At 36.6% G+C, this 26,954-nt stretch overlaps 1 protein-coding gene across 1 annotated transcript in view; it reads left to right on the forward strand.

Annotated features, from left to right (window-relative positions):
* LOC113430092 (protein eyes shut homolog) overlaps positions 1-26,954 on the forward strand; it is a 241,382-nt gene that overhangs the window by 203,681 nt on the left and 10,747 nt on the right. The window contains exons 7-9 of the mRNA XM_087945298.1: positions 704-808; positions 2,112-2,251; positions 19,029-19,192. Of these exons, the coding sequence (XP_087801424.1) occupies positions 704-808; positions 2,112-2,251; positions 19,029-19,192 (409 nt within the window). The remainder of the gene's footprint in view (positions 1-703; positions 809-2,111; positions 2,252-19,028; positions 19,193-26,954) is intronic.

Here is a 26,954-nt window from a genome sequence, read left to right on the forward strand (position 1 = left end):
TCTAAAAATATGCCATTTTCTCTTTCTGTCAACTCTTTGCAGTCCTTTCAAATCTGCCTTAGGATATCCTCTTAATTCTTAGAAACATATTTAGAAGAACAAGACTAGATAAACTGGATAAATCCATCTTTGAGGACATTTAGTAATTATCTTATTTTCTGCATTTTTTCAGTTACTTTGTATAAAAGAAAATATGAGAAAGACTAATTAGTTTTTTGTTATTTTTTCTGTAAGGTATTTCATTATTTTATTATTCTGGCTCTTTTGTACCTATGCCTAATCTTCTGGATTTGACATTTCTTGTTTGATAATAATATTCTATTGTTTTGCCTTTCCTAAACGGATCTCACCTTAGTTCATTTTTATTTTGCTAGACATCAAGAGATCACTCTAACTGACAATACAAGGTATGGGGGAACCCTTTCCACCGAAGAGTCAGATTATTTATATAGTAGAGAGATTAGCAGCAACTAATTATCAAAAATTTGGATGGTGCCATCATTTCAGTCTTAATCAAATGCTTATCTCCTCATTTTCTTCTTGTTCTAATGTTTATTTATCCACCTGAAAAAATCCTTTATGCATTTTAATGTTTCCATGAAAGATTTTGATATTTAAATATCGAGCAGTTGAAATTCACTGTTATGATGCAAAGCCTCAAATTTAGCATTGCATGAAATTGTTTCTTTAAAAAAATATTCAGGAACTTTCTGTCAGACGGAAATCAATGAATGTGACAGTAATCCCTGCAAAAATGGAGGCTCCTGCAGAGATGATGTAAACCACTATAAGTGCATCTGTCCATTGGGTAAGTCTTTTATGGATCATCTTTGTCTGCCTTTACTTTTTTTCAAATTTAGTTTAGTTTAGTTTATTGTCATTGCACCTCGTACCATGAAATTAAATGCCATCTTCACTGTAAATTATAACTATAAAAAGAAAACATAAACACACATCCTTTGCATTATAATACAATTGAATTGAAAACCCTGATATTGCATTAATATTGCACCTTACAGTAGAATTCAATATAGTTACTGCTCTAGGATAGAAGCTGTTCTTCAGCCTATTTGTCCTTGTTTTTATTATCCTGTACTGTCTGCCAAATGATAATAGTTCAAAAAAGGTTGCCCAGGATGAGATGGATCTTTAAGAATGTTTTGGACTTTCTTAAGGCAGCAGGGGCTATGAAGCTCTTCCAAAGAGGGGAGAGGGCAACCAATGATCCTCTGGGCAATGATGTTAACCCTCTGGAGTGCTGTCCTATCTGCCACTGTGCAATTGGCAAACCATACAGAAATGCAGTAAGTTAAGATACTCTCTATGGTGCAGTGGTAGAAGGTCACCAGCAGTTTTTCATTCAGTTGTTGTTTCCTGAGAAGTCTCAGGTAGTATAATCTCTGCTGGGCCCTTTTCACCAGTGCTGCAATGTGAGCACCCAAGATCAGGTCCTCTTTTATGGTAACACCCAGAAACTTAAAACTGACCACCTGCTCCATTCGGTCTCCATTGATAAGCAAGGGCTGGATAAATAAATAAATACACAGTGTATCAACAAAACCTTGAAAACGGAGAAGTATTTTAAGACACAAAGCAAACATTTTCCTGAAATATATCCCAGACAAGAGTAATATAAAGAAAAAGGGACAACTCCCTAGAGCAAGCTTGTCAAACTGGCTTGTCCATGGGCCAGATGCATCACGTGCACACCATGCCCACCTCAGCTCCGCAAAGGCACAAAACACCATGATATGTCATGACACATTACATGACATGATCGAGTTTGACACCTGTGCCCTAGAGGGTAGATACATGTGCGCATGTGCACATGTACACACACACACACACACACACACACACACACACACACACTGAGTCATATATGTTGACTCAGGAATTCTGAGAGTTGAAGTCCACCAGTTGTAAAGTTGTCATACTTGTCATACTTCTTGTTTCCATAATGCTAAAATAATATTCTTTTCAGGATCCCATATTTATATTCACAAGAAGCCAAAAGTAATGAAACCATTGAAATGCTAAATTCAGTTAAAGTTTTAAGAGATCTTGAACAGATGTGGCTTTGTTTCTGAAACAAAATTTTTGTTCCATAGGATTCCAAGGTCAGCAGTGTGAATTAAATATTGAGCCCTGTTTGTTTCACAATATAACTTGCAACTGTAGAGCTCAGTGTGTGGACAAGCCTTATGACCTGGCATATATATGCAGGACAGAATGCAAGGAAAATTCAGAGGTAAGGAAAATATAATTGGTGACAATTATTCTTCAGAGAGAAGAAAAATACTGCCCTGGAATTTATTCTATACATTTTATCCATTTGTGCTTCCATACTTCCTCATCCAGAGCTACCCCCCCACCACAAAAGTGCTAAAACATTGATAAATTTTCATCTGGCAGTTAATTTTATGAATTTTCACCTTTGTCTTCTCTTTTCAGGATTTGTATCTAACATCTAAAGGTTCTGTTCCTTATTTACAGATCATTATGTATTAACTGGAAACCCAACTAGATGACAGCACCAAGATATTTCTGACAAATCAAAAGAGTCAGATAGATGGCATAGACTTGTTGGGATACCATTACATAATTTCAAGAGCTGTAGATTAAGTAGCAAAGACAAATGCTTCAAAGAAAAAGGCAACCAATTAAACTACATATACATATACCCATGAAACCACCCAAAACAGAACATATGCAGGAGATATATTTTTATAACTAAGAAAACCTGGCCTAATATGATCAATAGAGTTTATCAATATATAGGAAATCCCAAAAACCATACCCCTATATATGGTAATGCATTTACCAATGAGTTATTTGATTGTGAAGTCTATTATTTAGCCCTGAATATGAAATAACCCACAAATCTTATATAGATTGCTTCAAAATATTTAATGCAAATTGTCTGCCATGTGAAAAAAAGTTCTGCATTTCATTTATCTCTAACAGGATAAATATCGTTTCCCCAGGCGATGGTCTAAAATGATGAAGTAATCATTATGGACATTTCAGCCAGGGAGTGATAGTGGAAGCGACTGAGGGTTTTTAGTGTAATATTTGTAAGAAGTTCTCATACTTGCTTTAATTTATTTATACAGATAATAATGTACATTTATGTTAGGATTCTGGGCATTTAATCAGATGAATCACTTAAAAAAATAAGTGAGAAGAGAGGTTACAAAAATTGGTGTTTCTAAGTTTTCAATAATACCAAGATTCTAAACATTAATGGCATTTGCTTAATTAAATGAAAAATTGCTTAAAATAATTCAGGGTTGTATTTGGCACAATTATGAAAAGATTATGCAATAAAAATATGTTGTTCCATTAATAAACAATGTACTGCATATTTCAAACAGTGTGCTTCCAAGATATTATGAAATTTATATCGTTCCAAATGTGGAGGATATCATGTTAGCAAAAAACTGGTGAAGATGACCTGGAACAATTTATGTCTAGTCTAAGAAAGAGAAGGACTAGGAGTGACATGATATCAATCTTCTAATATTTGAGAGGCTGTCAGAAAGAAGAGGGGAACAACTTATTCTCCAAAGCATCTGAAGGCAGGATGAGAAGTAATGGATGGAAACTTATCAAAGAGTTGTGACTTCTCCATCACTGGAGATTTTATGAAGACATTGGATAGCCATTTGTCCGAAATGGTATAGGGTCTCCTGCTTGGGCAAGGAGTTGGACTTAAAAACCATCAAGGTTCCTTCCAACTATCTTTTTCTGTACTCTGTATCTCACTAACATGTTATTTTCTACTGCAACATATATTTTGCATGAAAAAAATCCATGTATTTGAATGTAAATCCATGTATATGTTGAATGTAACTTTTCTGGTAAATATACCGTATTTGCCGGCGTATAAGACGACTGGGCGTATAAGACGACCCCCCCAACATTTCCACTCAAAATATAGAGTTTGTTATATACTCGCCGTATAAGACTACCCCCTCTTCCACACACCTTCCACTTTTGCACTTTTTTTTTTTTGACGCACTTTTCTGCTTTGGACAATTTTGAAATGAGCTAATCCAATTTTGAACCAAGAATATGCAAATAGCTATGGAGTTTAGAAATGAGTTTTAAAAATATTTTTCATTGCTTACCATTAAGCGTAAAATATGTTGTAAATAAAATGAGAACACAGGAAACGTTCTCTTCTCAATACAGCTGATCTCTCTCTCTCTCTCTCTCTCTCACACACACACACACCAAAAACCCGGACACTGAAAAGGCTGCCAAGGAACAGTATATTCAATGCCTTCTCTTTAATCAAGAAACAAGGAATTCCTTAGAATCTTTTTTTTTCCCCAAGTGGCCCTCTTTAAAAAAAAAATGGAGGTAACACTTTCATTCAAAAAGTCTTCCAGTATCTGGAGTCCCTCAGACATATTCAAGTGAGGCAGGAGAGTAAGTGAAATTTGAAATGATCCAGCTACCGTTTTCTTCCCCTCCGCCCGAAGGCCATTATCTCCACGTCAAAACGAACGAGGGGAGGCAAAGAAGCCAAACATGCTAAAAAGGATCTCTTTATTTTCCTACACAAGGTCACACCTACTTTTCCGCATTCAAAGGACAACCTCTCCTCACCACCACCACACACACACACACACACCCCAATACCCGCAAACAATGTTCTGGGCATTAATCACCATTGCTACATTAACCTGGTAAATTTATACCCTGCCTCCCCAGTGTTGCTTTGACGGCAGGATTTCACACAGCGGGCGCTCGCTCGCTCTCTTCTCCGCTCTCCCACCGTTCGCACATGTTGGAAGCACCGTAAAACCTGATAACCCACCCGGGGCTCCCCATCCTTAACCTACAGCCGCCCGCATGCAAAACCTGCGTGCAAAAAGAAAAAAAGAAAAAGAAAAGTACGCCGCACGTGAGGATCTTGAATCCTCTCCTCCCCACACCGCTAAGGAAGGAAGAGGGGAAAGGTTGCGCAGCGCGTGGCGAGTGACACCCACCACACACACACACACACACACACACACACACACACACACCGCCCCCCAGCCTCCCTCCCGGCTGCAACTCAAGCTCGAAGTGGGAGTCGGAGTCCTCCCGGCGTATAAGACGACCCCCACACTTGGAGGCATATTTTTCAGGGCAAAAAAGTCGTCTTATACGCCGGCAAATACGGTATTATCACTTCAGGTTCAGACTAAGTCTCATAATATGTCATGCAAAGAATCATGTTTATAATTAGCGTTTTGAGAAAATACCACATTTTTACATCAATACATCAACAGTTCTCCCAACAGGTAGGCAGAAAAGCTAGCCAGTTACATCCTATGAGCTAAAATTATTTTAGAAGCCAGAAAGAAGATCCTAAAGATTACCAATCTCACAGATAAAAAGCACATACAGGGAAAATGGAAGAAAGACCAGAAAATAATTTCCTAACTCTGTATTTACTCATGTACAATAGATTGTGAAATGGTAAAGAGTCAATGCAACTGAAATCTCCTCACTGGTTCATCTGCTGCTCCATAATTCCCATTTATTAATTATAACAAATTATATTTATTAATATATTTATACAGCCACCATCTCACCAGAAATGACTGTAGGTGATGAGAACACACACACACACACACACGCACAATATTTGTTCCTTTGATATATAGTTTTATCTGTTATATATAAAGATGGTTCTCTCTCTCTCTCTCTCTCTCTCTCTCTCTCTGTACCTTTAAAAGTAAATATAATGACAATATAATTGAGAAAGAGAGAATACAATAGTTCACAGTGGAGGCATCTAAGCATGTCTCTGGTTCTTTGGGAGCTCCAGGCCTGATAACACAACAGATTGGGGGGCATTCTGGAATGTGGAAAGGGATAGAGCTAAACTAATTTCAGGGGAAAAGATGTTCAATAATATGGAGGCCAAGGCAGGGAAAGCCATTCTCCTAGCATCCACTAAATGTAGGTCCCTAGACCAAACTCAAGGCCCAGGAGCTGAAGCCGGCCCATAGAGCTGGCCTGGAAACAGCAAAGCTGGTCTGCGGTGCCTCTGCCAGTGAAAACGGAGTTTGCAAGGGCTGCATGTGGCCCTCCTGAGCTCCATTTTCGCTGGCAGAGGGTTGCAGGAGGCTGTTGCAGCTGAAAATGGAGTTTGGGAGCCTGTTTTCTCTGGCAGAGTGCTCAGGCCACCACAGGTTCACCTTGGCCATGCCCACTCCAGCCCCCCAAGTTCAAACACAACCCTGATGCGGCCCTCAATGAAATTGAGTTTCATACCCCTGCCCTAGATGATGGAATCTACAGCATGCTTTCTCTGCCAGTTTTAATGATAGGCTGATGTAACAGGAAGAAATGGTCCCTCAGATAGCAACTGAATGTTTGGGATGCTGAAATAATAATCCAACCTCCATTTAGGAATAGTTGCCTTCTCAAAGACTTGCTCATTTGTCCTATCTTCTGTACATTTTGCATTTATGAAGCCTACCATATGTGTTGCTGTTGGATGGCAGTTTGATATTTTCACAGTTTGAGATCTTAAGGCACTTCTTTTGACTACTCTTGATACCTTCTATCTTTCTTTATTTCTTCTTCTTTTTGGCAATGCAGAAAACTTTAGGGTAGAATATCTTTGTTGGGTTCTCTGAGCATCTTGGCTGTGAAGCTTCAGTTTCCATTTCAGGAAATTGCTCTTGAATTGTAGATGTGTGCTGAATAGCTTTCTGGAAGACCTTTTAAACTCAATTTGTTGCTCATCTGGGCATGGGGAACAAAATCTATGACTTCACATTTATTCTGTTGTTTCCTTTCATCAAAAGAAATAGTGTAGTGTAGTGTTTTAATACTGTGTGTAGGGAAATCTAGGGTTCTTTATCCCTAAGTATTCTAGCAATGCTCCTTTTCAGAATTTCCTGCAATTCCGTTTTGTCCTCTTCTATTTGAGCACATTGGCATCACTTTATTGCCAAGTGTTTGTCCTAGTCTGGGCTTCTTCCAAGCCACAACTCACAGGGAATTTAAATTTAATTATTTAACTTAATTTAATATTTAAAACATTTATATGGCTATCAAAATCAATGAAGGTGACTCTGAACAGTTTACAAAAAAAAAAAAAAAGGAATCAACAAAACTATTGAAAATAATACAAAGCTACAGTATATAACTCTACAGTCATAAAATAATAAATGAATTAAATAAAAAATGATGCAGAGATGAATGACACAATTTTTTGCCTTCCCAAGGGTCCGGAGGCCTCCTTCGGGCCTCTGGAAGGTCGAAAACAGCCTCCTCCTGTCTCTGGAGGCCCTCCGGAAGCCGGAAACAGGCCTGATTCTGGACTTCTGGAAGGCCCGTTTTCACCCTCCCAGAGCCTCCATGTGGACCCTTCACTTACCTCCATCGAAAATGGGCTGCATGGAGACTCCTGAGACGGTGGTGGTGGTGGTGAGTCGTTGAAATACTGGTTGAAATACCAGCCAGTCGGTTGAAATGTACCAAATAAATACCAGCCAGTCGGTTGAAATACCAGTTCAGTGAACCAGATGTAACTTTACCATCTGGTTTGCCTGAACTGGTCCGAACCAGTAGAATCCCAACCCTGCTTATGTAGCTAGTGATGAAGGCACCAGGCTAGAAAATAGATAGGCTATGAATTCTAGTCCTTCCTTAGGCATGAAACCTGGCCGGGGGAATTTGGGCCAGTCATACTCTCTCAGCCTTCACAAGATTGCTATTGTGGAAAAAAATAGAGGAGGAAGGAGTACTGTGTACTTTCACTGCCATGAATTACCTGTAAGTAATAAAGTTCAAAAGAATGAATGAATGAATGAATGAATGAATGCATGAATGTTATCTGCCTTCAGTTCAGCCTCATTATCTTACCATGGACTGGGAAAATGGTTAAGTTGCCCACTGGTCAAATCTGTTGCTTCTCAAAGGCACACATTTTTTGAACTTCTGTAATACTTGATTTCCTACTGAGCAGTTAAAATGAGTGAACATAGAGTAATAATTTATAAAAGTCAGTAAGTTTTCTTATATAATGGCATGCATTGATCACAGATGTCACTGTGGACCAATTCAGTGGATTCTTTTTCATTTTATTATATCTTTTTTTCTCCCCTATAGAAATCAAGGTGTGGTCCTTTTGTTTTTATTCAGAAAGACACGTTGGCTGGGCTGCACATAATTACATTGTAGGTCCTTTCGCTCAGTTCTTTAAATTGGAAAATCTGTCCATCCTTCTGTGACAAAGGCTTAAATATTTCCTATGTTTGGAGTCTTCTACTACTCTATCCTTATTCCAATTAGTCTATCATCTTAGATGGTGCCTTTTACATGTAATTTTATATTTGGAGTCAGGGTAGCAGTAACTTTGCTTCATAAACTTTTGGTGTTATACATTTTATTGAGAGCAGGAAAGACAATTTGTAGCTGCTTTCTTATCTTTTATTTTTATCAATATTTTTGGCTTTGCTCTTAACTTTTAAGTTGCTACACCATCTTTTCATTTCTATCCCACTGTTTCTTTTTCCTTTTTTATAATGATTTTATTAGAGCTTCTAAGTATAAAGATGAAAGACTAAAACAAACTAAAAAGGATATAAAAGGTAAAGAAAAAAATAAGGTGCAAAGAGATAGAAAAATGTGGGGAAAGATTTCTCTCTGCTGGACAAGTATAAACAACTTCACTAACAATAAATATTGCCAGTATTTCAGAAAAAAAGTAACCTATTTGTTATCACCAATCAATAATCAAATTGTAAAAATTAGCAAAAGCTATCAGAAACAAGATAGATGAGAGATGAGAGATGAGTGAGAGAGAGAGAGAGAGAGAGAGAGAGGGAGGGAGGGAGGATGGGTGGAAGGATAGATGGATAGATATGGATGTAGCTTTAATCAAATACATTCATTCTGTATTTTAGATCACTTTCTCTAAAAAGAAATTATGCAAAAATGTATCTCCTTATTTATAAACAAATCTTTAAAGCACTGTCATTCAATCCTGGTAAAAAAAAATTAGCAGAAACCCCAGCATGTATAATTTAACCCTGATAAAATAAATCCATTTTCTAGTTCTTTTGTATTTGTTCTGTTTACTTTTTTAAATATTTTTTTTAAATATTTAATGCCTTCAGAAAATATGCCACAAATTGATTTCTTACTATTTTCTGTTTGTGCCCTTTCAGGAACAGCTTCAGTAGTTTAACATGTCCTTTTGAAAATCCAAGCTAAGAAAGCTTTCCAAATCATCTAGTCTATTCTGTTAGATTTCATTTTAGTTGAAGACACTCTTTAGTTAAGACAGTCTTTCATTGTCTAGGCGGTATATGAACCTTTAATTCTTTATTCCACTCATCTATTAATTTTTGCATATCAAATTTATTTCTTAGTAACAAATATCTATAAAAACTACTAGTAAGTATATTTTTTAAAAAAAATATTTAACCAGTTGTTCCAGGTGTCTCAGGGACTGAACAAGCTGCTGATCCAAACAGTGTTGTTAACAAATCTTGTACTTGTGAGTAAATATTGCCACTGAGTAGCATTTGATAGATGACCGGAATTTTAGTATATTTAGATCTAATAATGTCCATCCAAACAGAGGTGCTATTTATGTGTATTCCAAAGTTTCCCACGAGGCCCTTAATAAATCACTCTTAACCAATGCCTTTTGCTCTCATTTCTTCTTTTTCACTACCTTTCCCTTTTAATCACAGTTCAATCTTTCTCAGAGATTAGGGATTTCTACTCACTTAGTTGGACTTATTTTTGCTCACTTAATGGAAGGTCTCAGTACATAACATTCAAAAGAATGTATGTCTTTAAGAAACCAGTCTGTGATAAATGGTCTCCCTCTGGGGCCAGATATTTCCCACACTTCCGAAGTGTTCAATTCCAAAAGCACTAGCAAGATCCCTCTGGTTCTCAATGTACCGTGAGGAGCTACTCTACAGAATTCAAGCAGGCAATCTCAGGGTTTCCTCTTGATCTGAAGAGGATTTCAAAAATGCTCCAGGAATATCCCTGGCAATGTTCAGTTCATGTCCTCCTTGGAAGTCCAGAAGTATTTTTTATTTTGAAAGACAAAAGGGAAAATTCAGGCTTCTCTGTGGACTGAAATTTCTGTCTGCGTTCTGAAATATATATATATATTCTTAAGTTTTCGTGGGTATATATATGTATGGTATTCAGCTTTGTTTGGGTATTTTCCCACATCATTATAGTTGTGCTTTTAAAGTTGTAGTGATGTTTTGGCAGAATCTCACCTGCCATCATCAGGCTTTTGTATTGCGTTCGTCTGTGAGTCAGGCTTTCACAGCCGTTTCTGTTTTAAATTTGGTGCTAGCCTACTGCTGTGTTAGAATGTTTTTTTTTTCATCCTGATTGGTTGGGAGTCTTGGTCTGTGTTTATTGGTTTTGGAGTTTGCTGTGTTCTGCTTGATTGGTGTTTCTAATATCTTCTGTCTGTTTTGTAACATTGTTTTTGTCTTGATTGGCTGGCAACATTGTGTTTCCTGTATTGGAGGCTTTTAGTGCAGCTTGGCTTTGAGTAAATGGACGGCTATTATTTATTAGGAAGCTAGGTTTCATCTGGGTGCCTGGTTGGGGTGTGTTTGAGCTGGAGGTATCAGGGGGGTCTGTTTGTGCCCAGGTGTTTGCTTGGCTTGTGGTGTGGAGATTTTTTTGTTTGTGAATGAAGGCTTCCAGATAATTGACAGTCTGGTGGAATTATGTACTATATTGCATGTTATAATTCTAAAGGCATAAATTGAAGTTTAAGAGTTGAATGGATAAAATTAAAAGATATAAAGGTGTCATACTCCAATTAGTAACTACAGGGGGAAATTTGTTTAATGAGAAAAGATAATATGAAATTGAAGCAGGACAGAGAAAAGTATAAATATAATGATTATAAAGACATTGAAACTTAGAAAAAGATATATAATTGAATTTAGATATGAGATAATTAAAAATAAAGTGGAGAAAACCAAGAGAGGGGTTTATGGAGAAAATGTTAAAATAGTAATAAGACATGGTAATAAGTAATAAGATGAATATGAAATTGAGTTTGTGTCTGTATAGAGAAGTGATAACCCGGGATCATGCTATTCTCAAAAAAATATGTTTTATTTGTATTTTGTGAAAACCCAAATAAAATTTACATTAAAAAAAGTTAACAGAAGAATTTCAGCAAGTGCTCTACTTTCAAATGACATGAATACAAATTAAGTCAGTAGGGTTTGAGTCTTTTTCTTGTATTCTTTCTTTGTAAAAGAATAAGACAAGGAGACTTGTTTGAAGGTGGGGCAGGATTACATGTATTGATTGCTCTGGAGATGGCTTCTAATCAATGTGGGAATAAATTCTAGCCCATTCACGTTTCACATCCTGTTTTGGCATCCAATATTAACTTCTTTGGCTATGAGGGATCATGGCCCAGAAGTAGCAACAAAGAATGGCAAAGGCTGCTACCAGGAAGCAGAAAGGGGAAAGGTTTTATACAGAGATGAAAGCTTTGCAATTTTTTTTTAATCTAAGCCCAAGTTTTCATCTCAAGTTATTAATAATTAAAATTGTCCCGATGAGAACTTGACAAGGAATGAAATTTAGGCTATGGAGAAAGAGTCATTTTCAAATATCCCCTTTGCCCTGACTTCTTTGGGGACCTTGTTTACAATCTACTTTACATGCATTTAGATTGGAAACAATAGTTTTAATAATTATCAGGGGAAGAATATTTCCTTATTTGCAAGTAAGGGATTCATTTTGCAAGCTTTGATCAAGCTGAGGAGTATTTTCTATGAGAAACAGTCTAGGCATAATTTCAGAACTTCAGCACTAATGGAATAGCAAAAAGATTCAATTTTAAGGTCAATTTAAAACTTAATCAAAGTCAAATTAAGACTGCCAATTTTTGCCAAGAGTTGTTGTTATTACACATCTCAGTAGCATTTTAAATGGGCTTGAGTCTCAATCAAACTGAAGCAGTGAAAAGCTGATTATCACCACCTGAATCACCCCTTTCTTTAATGCTCAACTCATTGATCATAGAAGGCAGATATTCCTCTTACATATACCTATTAAACAGTCTTGATTTTTATTGTAGAGAATAATATTTATACAGGTTCTCTTAATGGTTTAGATGAGTCATTGCCCAGCTTTTTAAATCTATAGACCACAAACATTAATGGGCATTATTAGGAAGTTTCAAAATAAATACTTATCTACCACTATATTTACACACATACTTTATGGCCAATATATACATTTCATATCCATCCAAGACTCTGGAAAATCAATTATGTTGCCTAATATGTTTTTTTTTAATCATACCTTTCTCTTTTATATATCACTAGGTAGATCCAGCTTGGTATAATGGTTAAGACAACTGGAAGGCCATAAAACTAATCCTGTCTTAGCACTTAATATTACTTAGACTTATATACTGCTTCACAGTGCTTTACAGCCCTCTCTAAGTGGTTTACAATTCGGATCCTCATTTTACCCACCTCGTAAGGATGGAAGGCTAAGTTAACCTTGAGCCTGGTGAGATTTGAACTATCAAATTGCAGGCAGCAGGCAGTCAGCAGAATTAGCTGCAGTTCTACACTCTAAGCACTGTGCCACTGCAACTCTTAGATACAAAGCCAGCTAGGTTTACTTTGAACCAGACACTATTTCTCAGATTAAAAAGCAGACAAATGCCAACCATTTCTGAAATCTTGCCAAGAAAAATACAGGGACTTGTCCAGGCAGTCAGCAGGAGTCAAAACCTGTCTTGGAGGCAGATACGCAACACACATCCAAATATCTCTAGCAAGCAAGTGGCTTGCTGGCTTTCTTAAGTCATGTTGAAATTAGAAAAATAGGGATCACAGATCACCTCATTGTTCTCAGGTAAAACCAATATGCAAGTCAGGAAGCCATAGCATGGATGGAACATATCAGCCTAGCATGTTGGTTCAGTCGGGAAACATGACCAGATGGACTAATTCTGCTTTATCATAAGGTTACATTAATCGAATCTTGAAGTACTTTTATTCCTCCTTGACCTTACAACCCACAAAACTAGGAAGGGTCCCTTCTGAGACATTTGCCATTCCCATATTCCTTTTGCAGGCTGAGCTATCTCTTCTCCAACCAACTTTCCCCCCTGTCTCCCAAGATCATTTCCGTATACACAATATGATAAAGCAGACTGACTCTAGGCTGGCAAAAGAGAGATACAAGGCTATATACTCTCTGTTTGCATATCCAACCTATGTGCTGAATATATGCAAAGAGAGGCTTCATTGGAAGAAGATGAATATAAATTTAAAATGGGAGGGAGAAGCATTCATAGTCTGCATGATGCTGAGAACATTAGCTGAAAATGAAAAGGATCTGCAAGCTCTAGTAATAAAAATCAAAGAGCATAGCAAAAATGTGACTAAAATTAAATATGAAGAAGACCAAACAAATGATAGCAGGCACAACTACCAGCCTTATGATTGACTGATTACTGGAGTCTATGGAAAAGATACATAGATACAATGATGTGTCTGTATCTTCAAAAATCAGAATTGTAAAAGCACTGATATTCTCTGTGACCCTCCATGGAAGGGAAATTTGGACTATGAAGAAGCAGGACAGAAAGAGTATTGATGCTTTTGAGCTTTGGGGTTAGAGGAGTCTCCTGAGACTATACTGTAACTGAAAGTCAAGAAAACAAACAAATAGATAATTGAACAAATCAACCTTGAGTTTTCTCTTGAGGCACCAATTATCAGGCTCAAATTATCCTACTTCAGACATATTATGCAAAGACCTAGTTCTCTGGAGAAGACTGTAATGTTGGGAAAGGTGGAAAGAAAGAGAAGATGGATGGATGGGTGGGTGGATGGACTCAGTCCCAGTGACAATGGGTGTTCCATTGGAAGACCCAAAGGACCAGATTAGAGATAATGGAGAAAATGTGGTCACTAAGAGTTGGCACATAAAATCTTTCTTGCATGTGAAAATGTTCCTTAACTTTTACATGTACAAAAAACTCAAATTGGGTATATTTAAATTGAGCAGGGTAGAGATTACTCTGTTGAAAAGTTGTAATCAGGAACATGTTGTAGAGTTTTAGCAGACAACTAATAGGAATGCGCAATTTCCCATTCGTTTTAAATAGAACAAAAAGAAAATTGGTAACTAAAACCAGGTTAGAGATAAATATCTCTAATATTTATCTCACTATTCAGTGCATCATTTGCATCACTCCCACAGTTCTTGCAACCTTTGTCTACTTAATAAGTTGAAGGAAAAATATCAGCTCAAGGTGCAATTTTTTTAAAAATTTCTAACTTACTTAATCATGATAGATTTTCCTTCTCAAAAGTAAGCTCCCTAGAGTTCCATGGAATTTAGACTGACAGATGTGAGGTGATCATGAAACAGCTGCAGGAGAGTTGACAGAGCCTGTTACAAACTTGCAACTACTGGAATATAATAAATATGTGAACACCAGCATTTTGTTTCTATTCTATTCTTTGAGGATAATAGAACTGTGGAGGCTTACAAAATTTCAAACAAATGACACACTGATTGAAATAATTTTTTGATAGAACAATTGATAGTAACAATTTCAGATAAATAAAAGAAATGAGGAACACTGATTAACTTACCAGTTCCTACTGCTGAAGTTCAAAACAAGTAGTTTATGGAATTTATTCTCATAGATGCAATGGCTGCCACTAGCATTGATGTGATGAGGCAAGAAATGTAAGATAAGCAGTGGCTATATCTATAGGCAGCAGATCCATAGTTGCCTACACTTTAAGGAATGAGTAGGACAGTGTAAACCTTTTAGGAGATACAGTGAAGAACTGAATTGACCTTTGCCTTTATAAAACAGATTGTATGTCCAAAATGATGTCTTTGAAATCCACTACAAGAAATACCATTTCTTATCCTTTATTCAGCAGCGATCTTAGAAGTAATTTTATTTGCTCAGACCATCCACATCTTGGTTTAAAACAAAGATGGGAAACAATGGCTCCTTTATAATTTGCAGATTTCAACTCCCATGTTTCCTGAGCCAGCCATGTTTTTAGAATTCTGGGAGTTGAAATCCACAAGTCATAAAAGAACCATCATTCCCCAGCCCTACTTTAAAGAGTGCCCAGAGCTTATATGGCACTTCCACCAATCTGACACTCGCAATGTCAGCTGCTGTGTTCCTTGGGTAACTAAGTCAGCTTTCTTCTGGTTGGACTGGCTGCAAAAAAAATCTGAAACTTTGGAAGTCATCAAGACATGAAGACACCTCATTTCTCTTTTAAGAACGCTTAAATCCTCCTGAACCTGGAGCTCTTCCATAAATTTCACAAAAAAATCAACTAATCAGACCTGATATTCAGCCATTTAGTTTCTAATCAGGAATCCAATTACATTTTTTCTGACTAACACATTTGTAAAAAGGTAGAAGCTTTAATGAGCTGCAAGTCACGTTATCAGATGCATAGATCTCACAAAAGCTTAGAACATTTAATAAAATATTGTTAGATGGAATAGGTACTACCAGATTCTAGTGTTCCACGACCATAACACAACCATGGTGGGCTGCAATCGGTTTAACAACTGGTTTGGTGAGTGTATGTGTACCTAAGGAATTTGCGTGCAGCATTGAAAATGGAGCATTTAGAAGCTCAGCTGCTTACCTTCCAAGTCAGCAGCAGTAAGTAGAACAGTGAAGGTTGGGAATCAGCTGTGCCGTGCAATTGAAATGAGCTAGAAAGCAGGAAATAAAGGACAGGATAGGGCAGGGGTGGGTGGGCAGGGCCAGCTGATCATCAGAAGTACCGGTTCTTGTGAACCGGTCCAAACCGGTAGCAGCCCATCACTGCCAGAGATTGCTGTTACAGTTTGTAATCACTTTTTTAAAAAAATAATCTTTATTTTCATTTTTCAAACATTTACACCACATTTCCATTTTTGACAGTGCTTCAGAATCGCTTCTTTCCTATTTACATAGTAATACTTTCATTTTCATTTTCAATTCCTGATATATTTCTCTTATATTCTTACACTTATATTTATCTTTTTATAATTACTTATATATTCATTTCCTGCTATTCTTCAGTAATTTTTATACATATTCTTTACCTTTCTCCTCTAGCCACTCATACCATATGTCCCAAATCTTATAATATTTTGTTTCCTCCTTGTCTTTTAACTCCATCGTTAATTTAGCCATCTCTGCACATTCAAGCACTTTTTTATCACCATATCTTCTGCAGGAGTATTGGTCTGTTTCCAATGTTGTGCAAAAGCAATTCTGGCCGCCGTCATTATATGAAGTATGATATATTGATTTTTTTTAATTGTCCTTTATTATACCTAATAAGAATAATTCTGATTTCCACTCAATTTTTTGCTTATTAATCTCCTCGAGCTATTTCTTTATCCTCATCCAATACTTCTTCACTTCTTGGCATGTCCACCACATGTGAAAAAATGTTCCTTGTTTATGTTTGCACCTCCAGCATGCTGCTGATCTATTAGGATACATTTTCACTAATCTTGCTGGCAGTAAGTGCCAGTGGTAGAACATTTTATATAGGTTCTCCTTATATAATGCTGCCATTTTTAATTTATAATTTTCCCCTCATAATTTTTTCCAATATTCTAATTCAATGTTATAGCCAAAAAAATTTGCCCAAATTATCATATTTTCTTTGATGATTTCTTCTTCCAACTTAATTCTCAGAAAATAATTATATAATTTAGTTATAATTTTCTCTCCCGATCTCTGTAATATTTTATCAAGTTCTTTTTGTTCTGTATAAAACCCATATTGTTCCAAATCTTTTTTGTATCTCGCCTGAATTTGGAGATATGGTCACCAATCTATCTCTATTTCTTGGGATTTTAATTCTTGTTTCGACTTTAGTTTCCCTTGTTCATCTAATAAATCTTTATAGGTCACCATTTTATTTAGGTCTATTAAGTTGGGATATATCATTGCCTCCACTGTAGATAGCCAATTTGGTATTTTCATATAATGAAGCCTTTTAATTTCCCCCCAAGTATATAGAAGCGCATCTCTAATTAGATGTCTCTGGAAGTATGTGTGTGATTTATTTTTATGTTCCCAAATAAAGGCGTGCCATCCCAGTTGTAAATTGTGTCCTTCAATCATCAATACCCTTTTATTTTTTAATTCTATCCAGTTTCTTATCCAGGTCACATCTGCTGCTTAGTAATAAAAGCTCCCAAATTCTCTTCTGAGTCTATTATCCTGTAGTGCTTTTAATTTTATTCTCGTTTTTTTTCCCTAGTCAAACAAACTTCACTATCATTTTACTCAGTTGCTCAAAAAAATTTCCCTAATTTTATTGGTATGGTCTGAAACAGCAATAGAATTTTTGGTAATGTATTCATTTTAACCATAACTATTCTCCCAATTAATGATAATTGCAATTTCCCCCAGTTCTCCAGTTATTTTTAATTTGTATTAGTAATTTAGTGTAGTTGTCTTCCTTTATTGATGAACATTTTCCTGTTAGCCAGATTCCAAGATACTTTAGTCTCTTAACTATCTGTAACTCCACTTTTTTCTCCAGGTCTTTTTGTAATTTCAGTATTAAGTTCTTGGTTATTATTTTGGTCTTATCCTTATTTATTTTCAATCCTGCTACCCTACCTTTTTTTTTTTTTAAATTTCTTGTATTAATTTGATTCTGGTTTCTAAGGGTTCTTCTGTGATGAATATTAAATCATCTGCAAATGCTTGGATTTTATATTCTTCCAGTTTAATTTTTAAGTCTTTTATATCTTGTTGTTGTCTAATATTTGTTAATAATACTTCTATTGATAAGATGAATAGTAGGGGTGATAGTGGGCATCCCTGTCTTACTCCTTTGTCAGTTAGTTCCCCATTTATTATTATTTTTTGCTGTCTGGGATGAATAGATTGCCTTTATCATCTCTATATACTTCCCCCTAAAATTCATAGTACTCAGTTGGTAATTATACAATTTCTAATCATTTTTACAATTGCTCTGGGGTGTTTGTTTTGGTTTTGAATGCTGGGTATGATCCAGAATAACAGAGGTAGAAGGAAGCTTAGAGGTTTTATAATCCAACACCCTACTCAGGCCGGCAACTCTACACCATTTCAGACAATGGTTGTCCAATCTCTTCTGGATCCCTGCTTATCTAAGCCACAAGCTTCCATCCACTGGGCTCAGGCAAAACAAAGCAGTAAACTGTTGCTGCTCTCTTTCAGCTCTTCAGTTTTAGTAACCATAATTTCAGCTCTTAAGAAAAGTGCCTGACCTGAAAAAGTAGTATTATGGCATCAACACATCTTGGCTGAGTTCATATCAATGGCTCCGGTGTTTTCGACAATGATAAAAAAAATGCACATAGTGTTCCGCTTTATTTGTCTTCTTTCTTTCAGAAATGTGAACAAGTGGATTTTTCTTACTTTAGGAAGATGGCAAACTGAGGGACAGAGTACTGATGGAAAGATTATTCTCCAATGAGTTGGCCAGAGGAAATACTGTGTGTGATGGGTTCTAATATGATCTTGCCTGGTCTCGGTGTTGAGAGGATAGCAGGGATAAAAATGATGGAATAGCTAATTCTACTTTTTTTTTCCTTCAATAAACTAGGGAGTGAAAGAAATGTTATGTGGAAGGGTTACACCAAGGAGGCACACTAGAAAAAAATATAGCCAAGTGCCATTTTTTTTTAAAAAAATAATGTTTAAATATTGAATTCTACTCTTCAATGACTTCATCTCTCTATTTCTCTCTCACACAGAGGGACATAAATATTCACACATACACACAGAGAGAAATAGAAATGAGAGAAAAAAACGATCCAGAGAGACGGGTTCACAGAAGGATTCATTCTTCTGCGATGTATCTTATTATTGATGAAAATAAATTAACAGGAGTTTTCTTCCCCTGCTGTAATGTATGTTATGAACACCCTTAACCTCAATATTGTAACACAGAAGCATTTCCTGGACTCTGTGTAATTCTCACTTGCAGCTCTGTGTGAATGGAAGATGTTTCCATGATGAAGACAACCAGAATTATCTATGTGTTTGTGCGCCTAGATGGATAGGACCTACATGCCTGGAAAATATTAATGACTGTGAAATGAGCTGGTGCCAGAATGGAGCTATTTGTGAAGATGGAATCAATGAATACAGGTACTAACATGCCTTCCTTATGGCAGTTTTCTCCATAATCCTCTGGGACGTTAGAAGACATGATTGAAATACTGTTTTCCTCCTGCTGCTTTCAACTGCAATTAAAATGTCATTGCCGTTGCATTTATCCTCTTCACTTTCTAAAATGTTATGGGCAGTAACTTGCAATAAACATGGCTATTTAAGTAAACAGATTGATTGCCTAAGTCGTATTTCACAGACTGTACTTTAAAAAAAAGAAAGAAGAAGCATTAATTCAAGCAGAAAGTAAAGTAACTAAGGTACACCACTAATGAATATATCTGCTCCTTCTAAATAAATAACACTAGCTTTAGAAACAGAAGTTATTCTTTGAGCTACAACAGCTTAAAAACATTATATGGTAATAATAATAATGTAAAAATAAAAAAAAGATTATAATAATTAAAAAATAGAATAATAAAAATTGTAAGATCTGAAAATTTATGGCATAATCAGAGTTAGGGTGGTCATTATGAGCACATTCTTCCAAAAAATATTGGAAGAAAACCTGTACATTGATAAAAGTTCCATTTATCAATTACAAAAGCCCACGCTCCTTAGATCAGCAAATAATAATATTTTTCTAGGTAAATTTGTAGATGCTGTAGTTCTTCTAATTGATGCAATAGTGTCTTACTTTATCATAATCTTAAGAAGCTCACTTGTTTTATAACATTCACTTTGGGTCATTTCCATAAAACATTATTCTTGAAATTAGTCATTCAGAATATGTACTTCATTGTTGTTACTTATTCACACATTTATTCAATCTTTGTCAGAGTAACTGAATTGTCTGAGATCACCTTCTTCAACATGGTTTTATTCTCCATCTGAAGATTACTACAGATCTTCTCATTAAAAGAAAAGTAGCATAGTTCCAGTGTTAAATTACTTTCAGTAAGGGATGCGGAAAATGTTTTTGTTGGCTTTCTTTTACTTTAATGTAAGACTATTCCAAATAGTAACTTTATTTACTATTTAGTAACATTACTTTACTTTATTTAGTAACTTTATTTTCCCTCTGGCCTATTGGATTGAGTACCACGTACGCTACTACTCTATTTTTATAGTCATTTTCTAGCCAGTATCAACCCAATATTTTTCATTTCATTACCTAAGAATGAATCTGTATTATTCACAAACTAATTAGTTCCTACTCTCTTCTTCAGCATTCAATTGAAAGATTAACAAATATAGTTGTCTTCCTTTTTAATGCAAGAGAAGCCCCTTCCTTTTGTACACCTGTTTTGTTTCATCCCCAAATGTTACCAAATAACTTTGCAGAAACCACAGAATTGCAGGAGTTGTAGATAAAATGTCGGTGGGCACTCTTGGGATGTTTGAGATCATGTCCAAAGTTTTTTTTTTAATTAATTAGAAAAAAAAGTCAGAAACAGCTAGAGAAATTAGTATTTTGTGACTTTCCAAAATCAGGATTACCATGTTGCAATTAGACAACAACTCTTCCCATGGAAGCCATTTCATAAGAAGTGATCATGATTTTGGAAAGTCACAAAATACTCATTCCTCTAGCTGCTTTCTAATTTTATCTAATTAATTAAAAAAAACTCTGAAAAAAATCATTTGCGATAGGGAATCTGGGACACATAGAGCGAAGTACCATGTTAATTAAGAATGAGTATGATAATCTCTTTGATCATTTCTTATCCCCCTACTTACGAAGCTGACATCCTTTGCTGGGAAAAAAAACCTTAGGCCTCAACTTATGAGGTTCACTATTTTAAATTGTAAAATAGGCTCCAAAGATTTTTTTTTCTATCTCTCTCTTTCTCTCTCATATACACATATGTCCTCATTACTGATGCGCTTCAACATAATTTGATTTTATTAATTGCATTATGGATAATTACTTCTGCTCATTTGACTTTATTAGCATGTTTCATTTTAAACAATACCAAAATTAAAAAGATAATTTGAGTCTTAATTGTTGTTTCTTCACCTTAAGAATCTTTTCCTGAAAGTGAAATCACAAATCTCCCACCAAGAATGAATAATGAATGAATGAATAAATGAATAAATGAGCAAGCAAGGGCTAGATAAAAATGCTTAATTTATGATAACAGGTCAGTGACCTTGTTCCCAATTAAGTCATCTGCACGGGAAAAACAAATTATCAGTTCCCACGTGAATTGTTTGTAATGTTGTATTCTATTGCTTGGTAGCACAAAATAAAAATGCAAAAGAACATGCCTTTGAACTATAAGTCCAGATCTCTGTTTCCAGAAATTAGTGATTTCTGAAATAATTAGCTGGTTGAGCCATATTATCTTGATCTTACTGATTCCATTGTGGCTTGCATAGCACATATTTTTGCTGGGTTCTTCCTTGTAGCCTTTGACACTAACGCAAATTAGAAAGCAATTCAGATTGGTTCAATGTTCAAAGGAGGTTATTGCTGTTCATTTAGTTTATTTGGAACCGAGCGTTCATATCCAAAATAGAGTTTTGTACACTTTGATAATTTCAAGAAGGTCAAAACCGCAATGTTTTCAAAGCTAAACAACCATGTTGGGGGACTTGATGTTGATTAAAGTTGGCTTTCATTGTGCAAATATTTCATTAGCAAACTAGGTAACAATAGATTTACAGAAGGGAGTACACTTCACTGTTTATAATGTGTGCCAGCTAAATCAGAGTTATAATTTATGTATTTGTTTCTGATTTGCCTACCTGGCTTGGTTGACTGCAATGTTTCATTTTAGGGAGTTCCTACCTATTATATTGGTTCTCATTTATCCATTGCTGAGCGTTTAATAAACAGGATGTTTGTTTCCTTCTTGGACTTTTGTTTGCTTTTGAAATAATTTACAGACCAGGGTATATTTAGCAGTGTTATACATCATAATGCTTAAGAGCCATAGTGGCACAATGGTTAGAATGCAGTACTGCAGGCTACTTTTGCTGTCTGCTGGCTGTCTGCAATTTGGCAGTTCAAATCTCACCAGGCTCAAAAGTTGACTCAGTCTTCCATCCTTCCGAGGTCAGTAAAATGAGGACCCAGATTGTTGTGGGCAATATGCTGTCTCTGTAAACAGCTTAAAGAGGGCTGTATAGCACTGTGAAGCAGTATATAAATCTATAGCTATTGCTATAATGTTCTGTTACACAGCTTTTGTGCAGTACTAAAATAATAATAGCATTCTAACATTTTTTTCCTGCAACCTTTGGCAACTTGCACTCCTTATGATCCCAGTTTCTTGGGAAAAACAGTAAATATTCAGTTCCCTCCAATCTATGCACCTGAACCTGTTCCAGTTATTGAATACTAAGCTCAGGTGAAGGGCACTTCTTTTATTGCACTGTGGCACACATTAACAGTGTCATTTTATTCATCTTCAGTCTAGTGTAGTTGTTTTTGCTGTGATTCCGAGCTCTGCCCCTCAGTAGGTTCTATAGGTGAGATTTTCATGGTCCTCACATTAAAATGAGATAAATATGTGCAGTGAGGCAACAGTGCACAAAATCCCATAAATGCCAGAGCAAGGTCTAGCTGGCTATGTTCATTTTCTGATCCCCATTAACCTTCTGTGGTAACAATGCAGAGGAGAAATCAAAGCTGGCCAAATTTTACGAGTCCACACCATTAATCTGGGTTATAGATAAAGATGTCGACCTCACCAATATTTTGTTCAGTTTCAAAGCATTTCTGAACTAGCTGGGGCATGGAATGCAAATGTTTTCAGCAGCCTTTTACATGAAAACGGTCATTAATAGGAGTAGTAGATCTGGAAAGCAAAAATAGGAATAAACTCTATACGAGAGCAAAAAGATTTTTCTGCATTTCTTTGCTGATGTCTACTATCCATTCTATAGCCATGTGTGTATTGTAAATTGGCAAAAAGGAAATACACACAGATCTCACTGCCATATAGTTAATGTTCAGATAAAATAAGAACATAATATTTTAGGACACTCTCTCATCATCACAATTAGGTGTTTTTCATAGTTTGTAAGGTGATACATATGTATGTTGGGGTATTTTGACTCGGCTTTGCTGCTGAATTCTGTATTCTTCCTTAGCAGGAAAGCCAGCAACTTATGGGTCCTCTCAGGTTTTATGTGAGACAACTTAAGAAAGGTTATTGATGGATTTCCTCAACATCACCTACCATCAGGAAAAACAATAATAATAACTGGTCACTCTGAATACAAGAGTTGACAGATGCCTTAACGAACTGTCAGAATTTGGCAGGTGAACCAAGAGGGGGGCCACTCTGCTGGTAAAATGTCTATGGAGACTCTCATTCATCCAGGTCATGGTTGTCCCAAAGGTGCTTTTTCAAGAAGCAACTGGACTTTTTTGAGGGTTTTTTTTTTGAAGACATTTCAATGACTCTCTAAAAGGATGCAAATGACTAGCTGTCTGCAAGGAATATAAATCCTTCCATTCCCTACTATCCAGTCAGAGCTGAAGAAGTTTCTTGGATGAGAGGCAAAATGTTTTCAAAGAAAAACAAGAACGTCCAGTTGCCTCTTGAAAAAGCATGTTTGGGTCTACTGATAAATAATTTCCCACTTTACCAAGTATAACCCACTCACCCAATATTAATCAGTGTTTTCTACCAGGATACAAAAGACAGCATTCACCTGATTTATTAGGCAGAATCACCCCATACTCCACAGATGTCAATTAGGAACTTCAGAAAACTGGTGCCAGAAAACCATTTCTTCAGTTACCATTGGCATTATCTATGCCCTCATTGGCTGCCAGGGCTGAGAGAGACAAGAAGAGACAACAGGCAGCAATTCTTGAATTGTTGATTCTCCTATCCCATGGAGCATTTTTTTTTTTTTTTAGATTTCAAATCTTCTTCTTCACTTGCCATCCTTCTAAGCCTTGAGATCTGTCAGGGATTGCAGAATTAGGAAGAAATATATTTTGTGTCATGGGAGATCCCAAGATGAACACAAAAGAGTCCTGGAAGTTAGTATCCAGATATCAAAAGATAGAGGATGTTTCCACAGCAACTTCAGGAATCAATAAGAGTTGAAAGGATCCTGATTATGTCATCGTCAATGAAGTGTCGTTGTTGTTAAGATGATGACTTGTGTCTGGAGAAAAGGAAAAACACTAACTATTGCTGGAACAGCTAAAGCCTCTTCTGTGGTGGTAATGGGGATGTGATGAAGGGGATATCATGATCCATAAAACTGAGACATCTTCCTGCTGTAGGCTAGGATGATGAAGATGATAATGATGATAATTATAATAATAATAATATATTTTATTGTCATTGTACATATATACACATTATACACATACAATGAAATTCACATAATACCCAGAGACCAGACCCAACACGCGCACACACATGACAATCCCCAAACACACCCCCACCCACCAAAACTCCCCACCCCCTAAAACACACAAGCATCCATACAAAAGACCAAGTAATACTGTCCGATAGCTCATTGATGGTGGTCCTTGAGTTCATTGTAAATTGCAATTATAACTCTGGGATAAAAACTGTTCAGAAAACATGTGGTCCGAGTTTTAATCAGCACGGACACTTTGGTAATAAAAGATTGGGGGAAAGTTATAGAGCAGTCAAGAAAATTCAGCCCATCCTAACTGAAAATAAAGGCAACCAATGGGATTGTTTATCCATATATATATCCCCATATATATATCCCCACAGAATCCATCATATGTGGAGTGGAATCCAGCCTAATTAAATTAAATACAGATGAAGCTGATAGAATAAGACACCAAGTCACTAACATCCTATGCACAAGCAAACCACCCAAAAGCAACTTGCACAAAGAGGAACTAAAAGCCCTGCAAGCCCTAAGGAACGACAGCAGCATAATCATACTTCCAGCAGATAAAGGTAATGCCACAGTAGTAATGGATAGAAAAGACTGTGAAACAAAATTGACAGACCTACTCCAAGACTCCACATACAAACCCACAAACACAGACCTACCACATATCTGGAAAAAATAACCAAGAAGAAAATCATAACCAGAAACATGAGCAAAGAGATCCAACAGACAATCATCCCAAGAGAAAAATCTTCCAGATGCCCCAAACTATATTGCCTCCCCAAAATACACAAAGAAGGCATACCCCTCAGACCCATAGTCAGTTCCAGAGGAGCACCACTACAAAACCTAGCCAAATACCTAGCAAAGCAGCTACAGCCCCATGCTGAAGCAGCAGCTTCACATGTACAAAACTCATACCACCTCTTGGAAATTATCAAAGATCTACACGTGGAACAAGAAGATCTGCTTGTAAGTTTCGACGTGGTTTCACTATTCACTCAATTCCCGATAAAAGAAATTCTCCAAATCATCAAAAATAAATACCAACCACCCAAACATCTCATGGAACTAGCAGAACACTGCTTAACCAACCAAAGGACAAAGATACAAGCAAATTGAAGGAGCCCCTATGGGATCACCACTGTCACCCGTCATTGCAAACCAGTTCATGGAAGAATTCGAATCCAGAGCCCTAGCCAATGCCACCCACAAACCCAAACTATGGTTAAGATACATCGATGACACATTTGTGATTTGGCCCCATGGAAAAGAAAACCTAAACATTTTCCTAACCTAAACAGCACACACCCCAAAATCAAATTCACCATGGAAACAGAAACAAACAAACAACTACCATTCCTAGATGTACTAATCTACAAAAAAACAGATGACACACTAGGACATACCATATACCAGAAGAAAACACACACCAACCGCTACCTCAACGCCCAATCCCACCACCACCCAGCACAGATAAACTCCATGGCCAAAACACTAATTGCCAGAACCAAACACCTGGCAGACAAGACACACATAAAGACTGAACTATGCACCCTGACTAAAGTACTGACAGCTAATGGCTTCCACAAAAGCAAAATCACAGGCCTGATCCATAAAAACACACTGAGACACAATGGAGACCTAGAAGATGAACAGACCTATGGAACAGCTGTCCTGCCCTACATAAGAGGTACTACAGAAAAAATCAGTAAGATACCACGCAGGCATCACATCAAGACTGCCTTCAAAACAGACAGAAAAATAGCAGCCATCCTAAGAAACCCCAAAGATAAAATTGACCTGGAAAACTAAGGCATATATGAAGTCCCCTGTGCATCATGCCCTGCCACATACATTGGACAGACCAATAGAAGAATAAGTACCCACCTGGATGAACACAAAAATGCAGTAGAAAAGCTGGAACACACTTCCTCACTAGTCCAACACATGAAAGCAACAGGCTATAGCATTGACTTCAGTGGCACCAAAACCCTAGCCACTATAGAAAACCCCAGGTACAGAATTATCAGAGAAGCCATAGAGATTGAAAAAAGACGTGAAAGCATGAATAGAAGAGATGACTCCACCAGACTGTCAATTATTTGGAAGCCTGCACTCACAAACAAAAAAATCTCCACACCACAAGCCAGGCAAACACTTGGGCACAAACAGACCCCCCCGATACCTCCAGCTCAAACACACCCCAACCAGGCACCCAGATGAAACCTAGCTTCCTAATAAATGATAGCCGTCCATTTACTCAAAGCCAAGCTGCACTAAAAGCCTCCGATACAGGAAACACAATGTTGCCAGCCAATCAAGACAAAAACAATGTTACAAAACAGACAGAAGATATTAGAAACACCAATCAAGCAGAACACAGCAAACTCCAAGATCAATAAACACAGACCAAGACTCCCAACCAAACAGGATGAAGAAAAAACCATTCTGC

Source organism: Notechis scutatus, chromosome 1 (assembly GCF_049901735.1).
Source record: "Notechis scutatus isolate UNSWTSFEM ecotype Mainland chromosome 1, rNotScu1.2, whole genome shotgun sequence".
In the NCBI taxonomy this organism is placed as follows: domain Eukaryota; kingdom Metazoa; phylum Chordata; class Lepidosauria; order Squamata; family Elapidae; genus Notechis; species Notechis scutatus.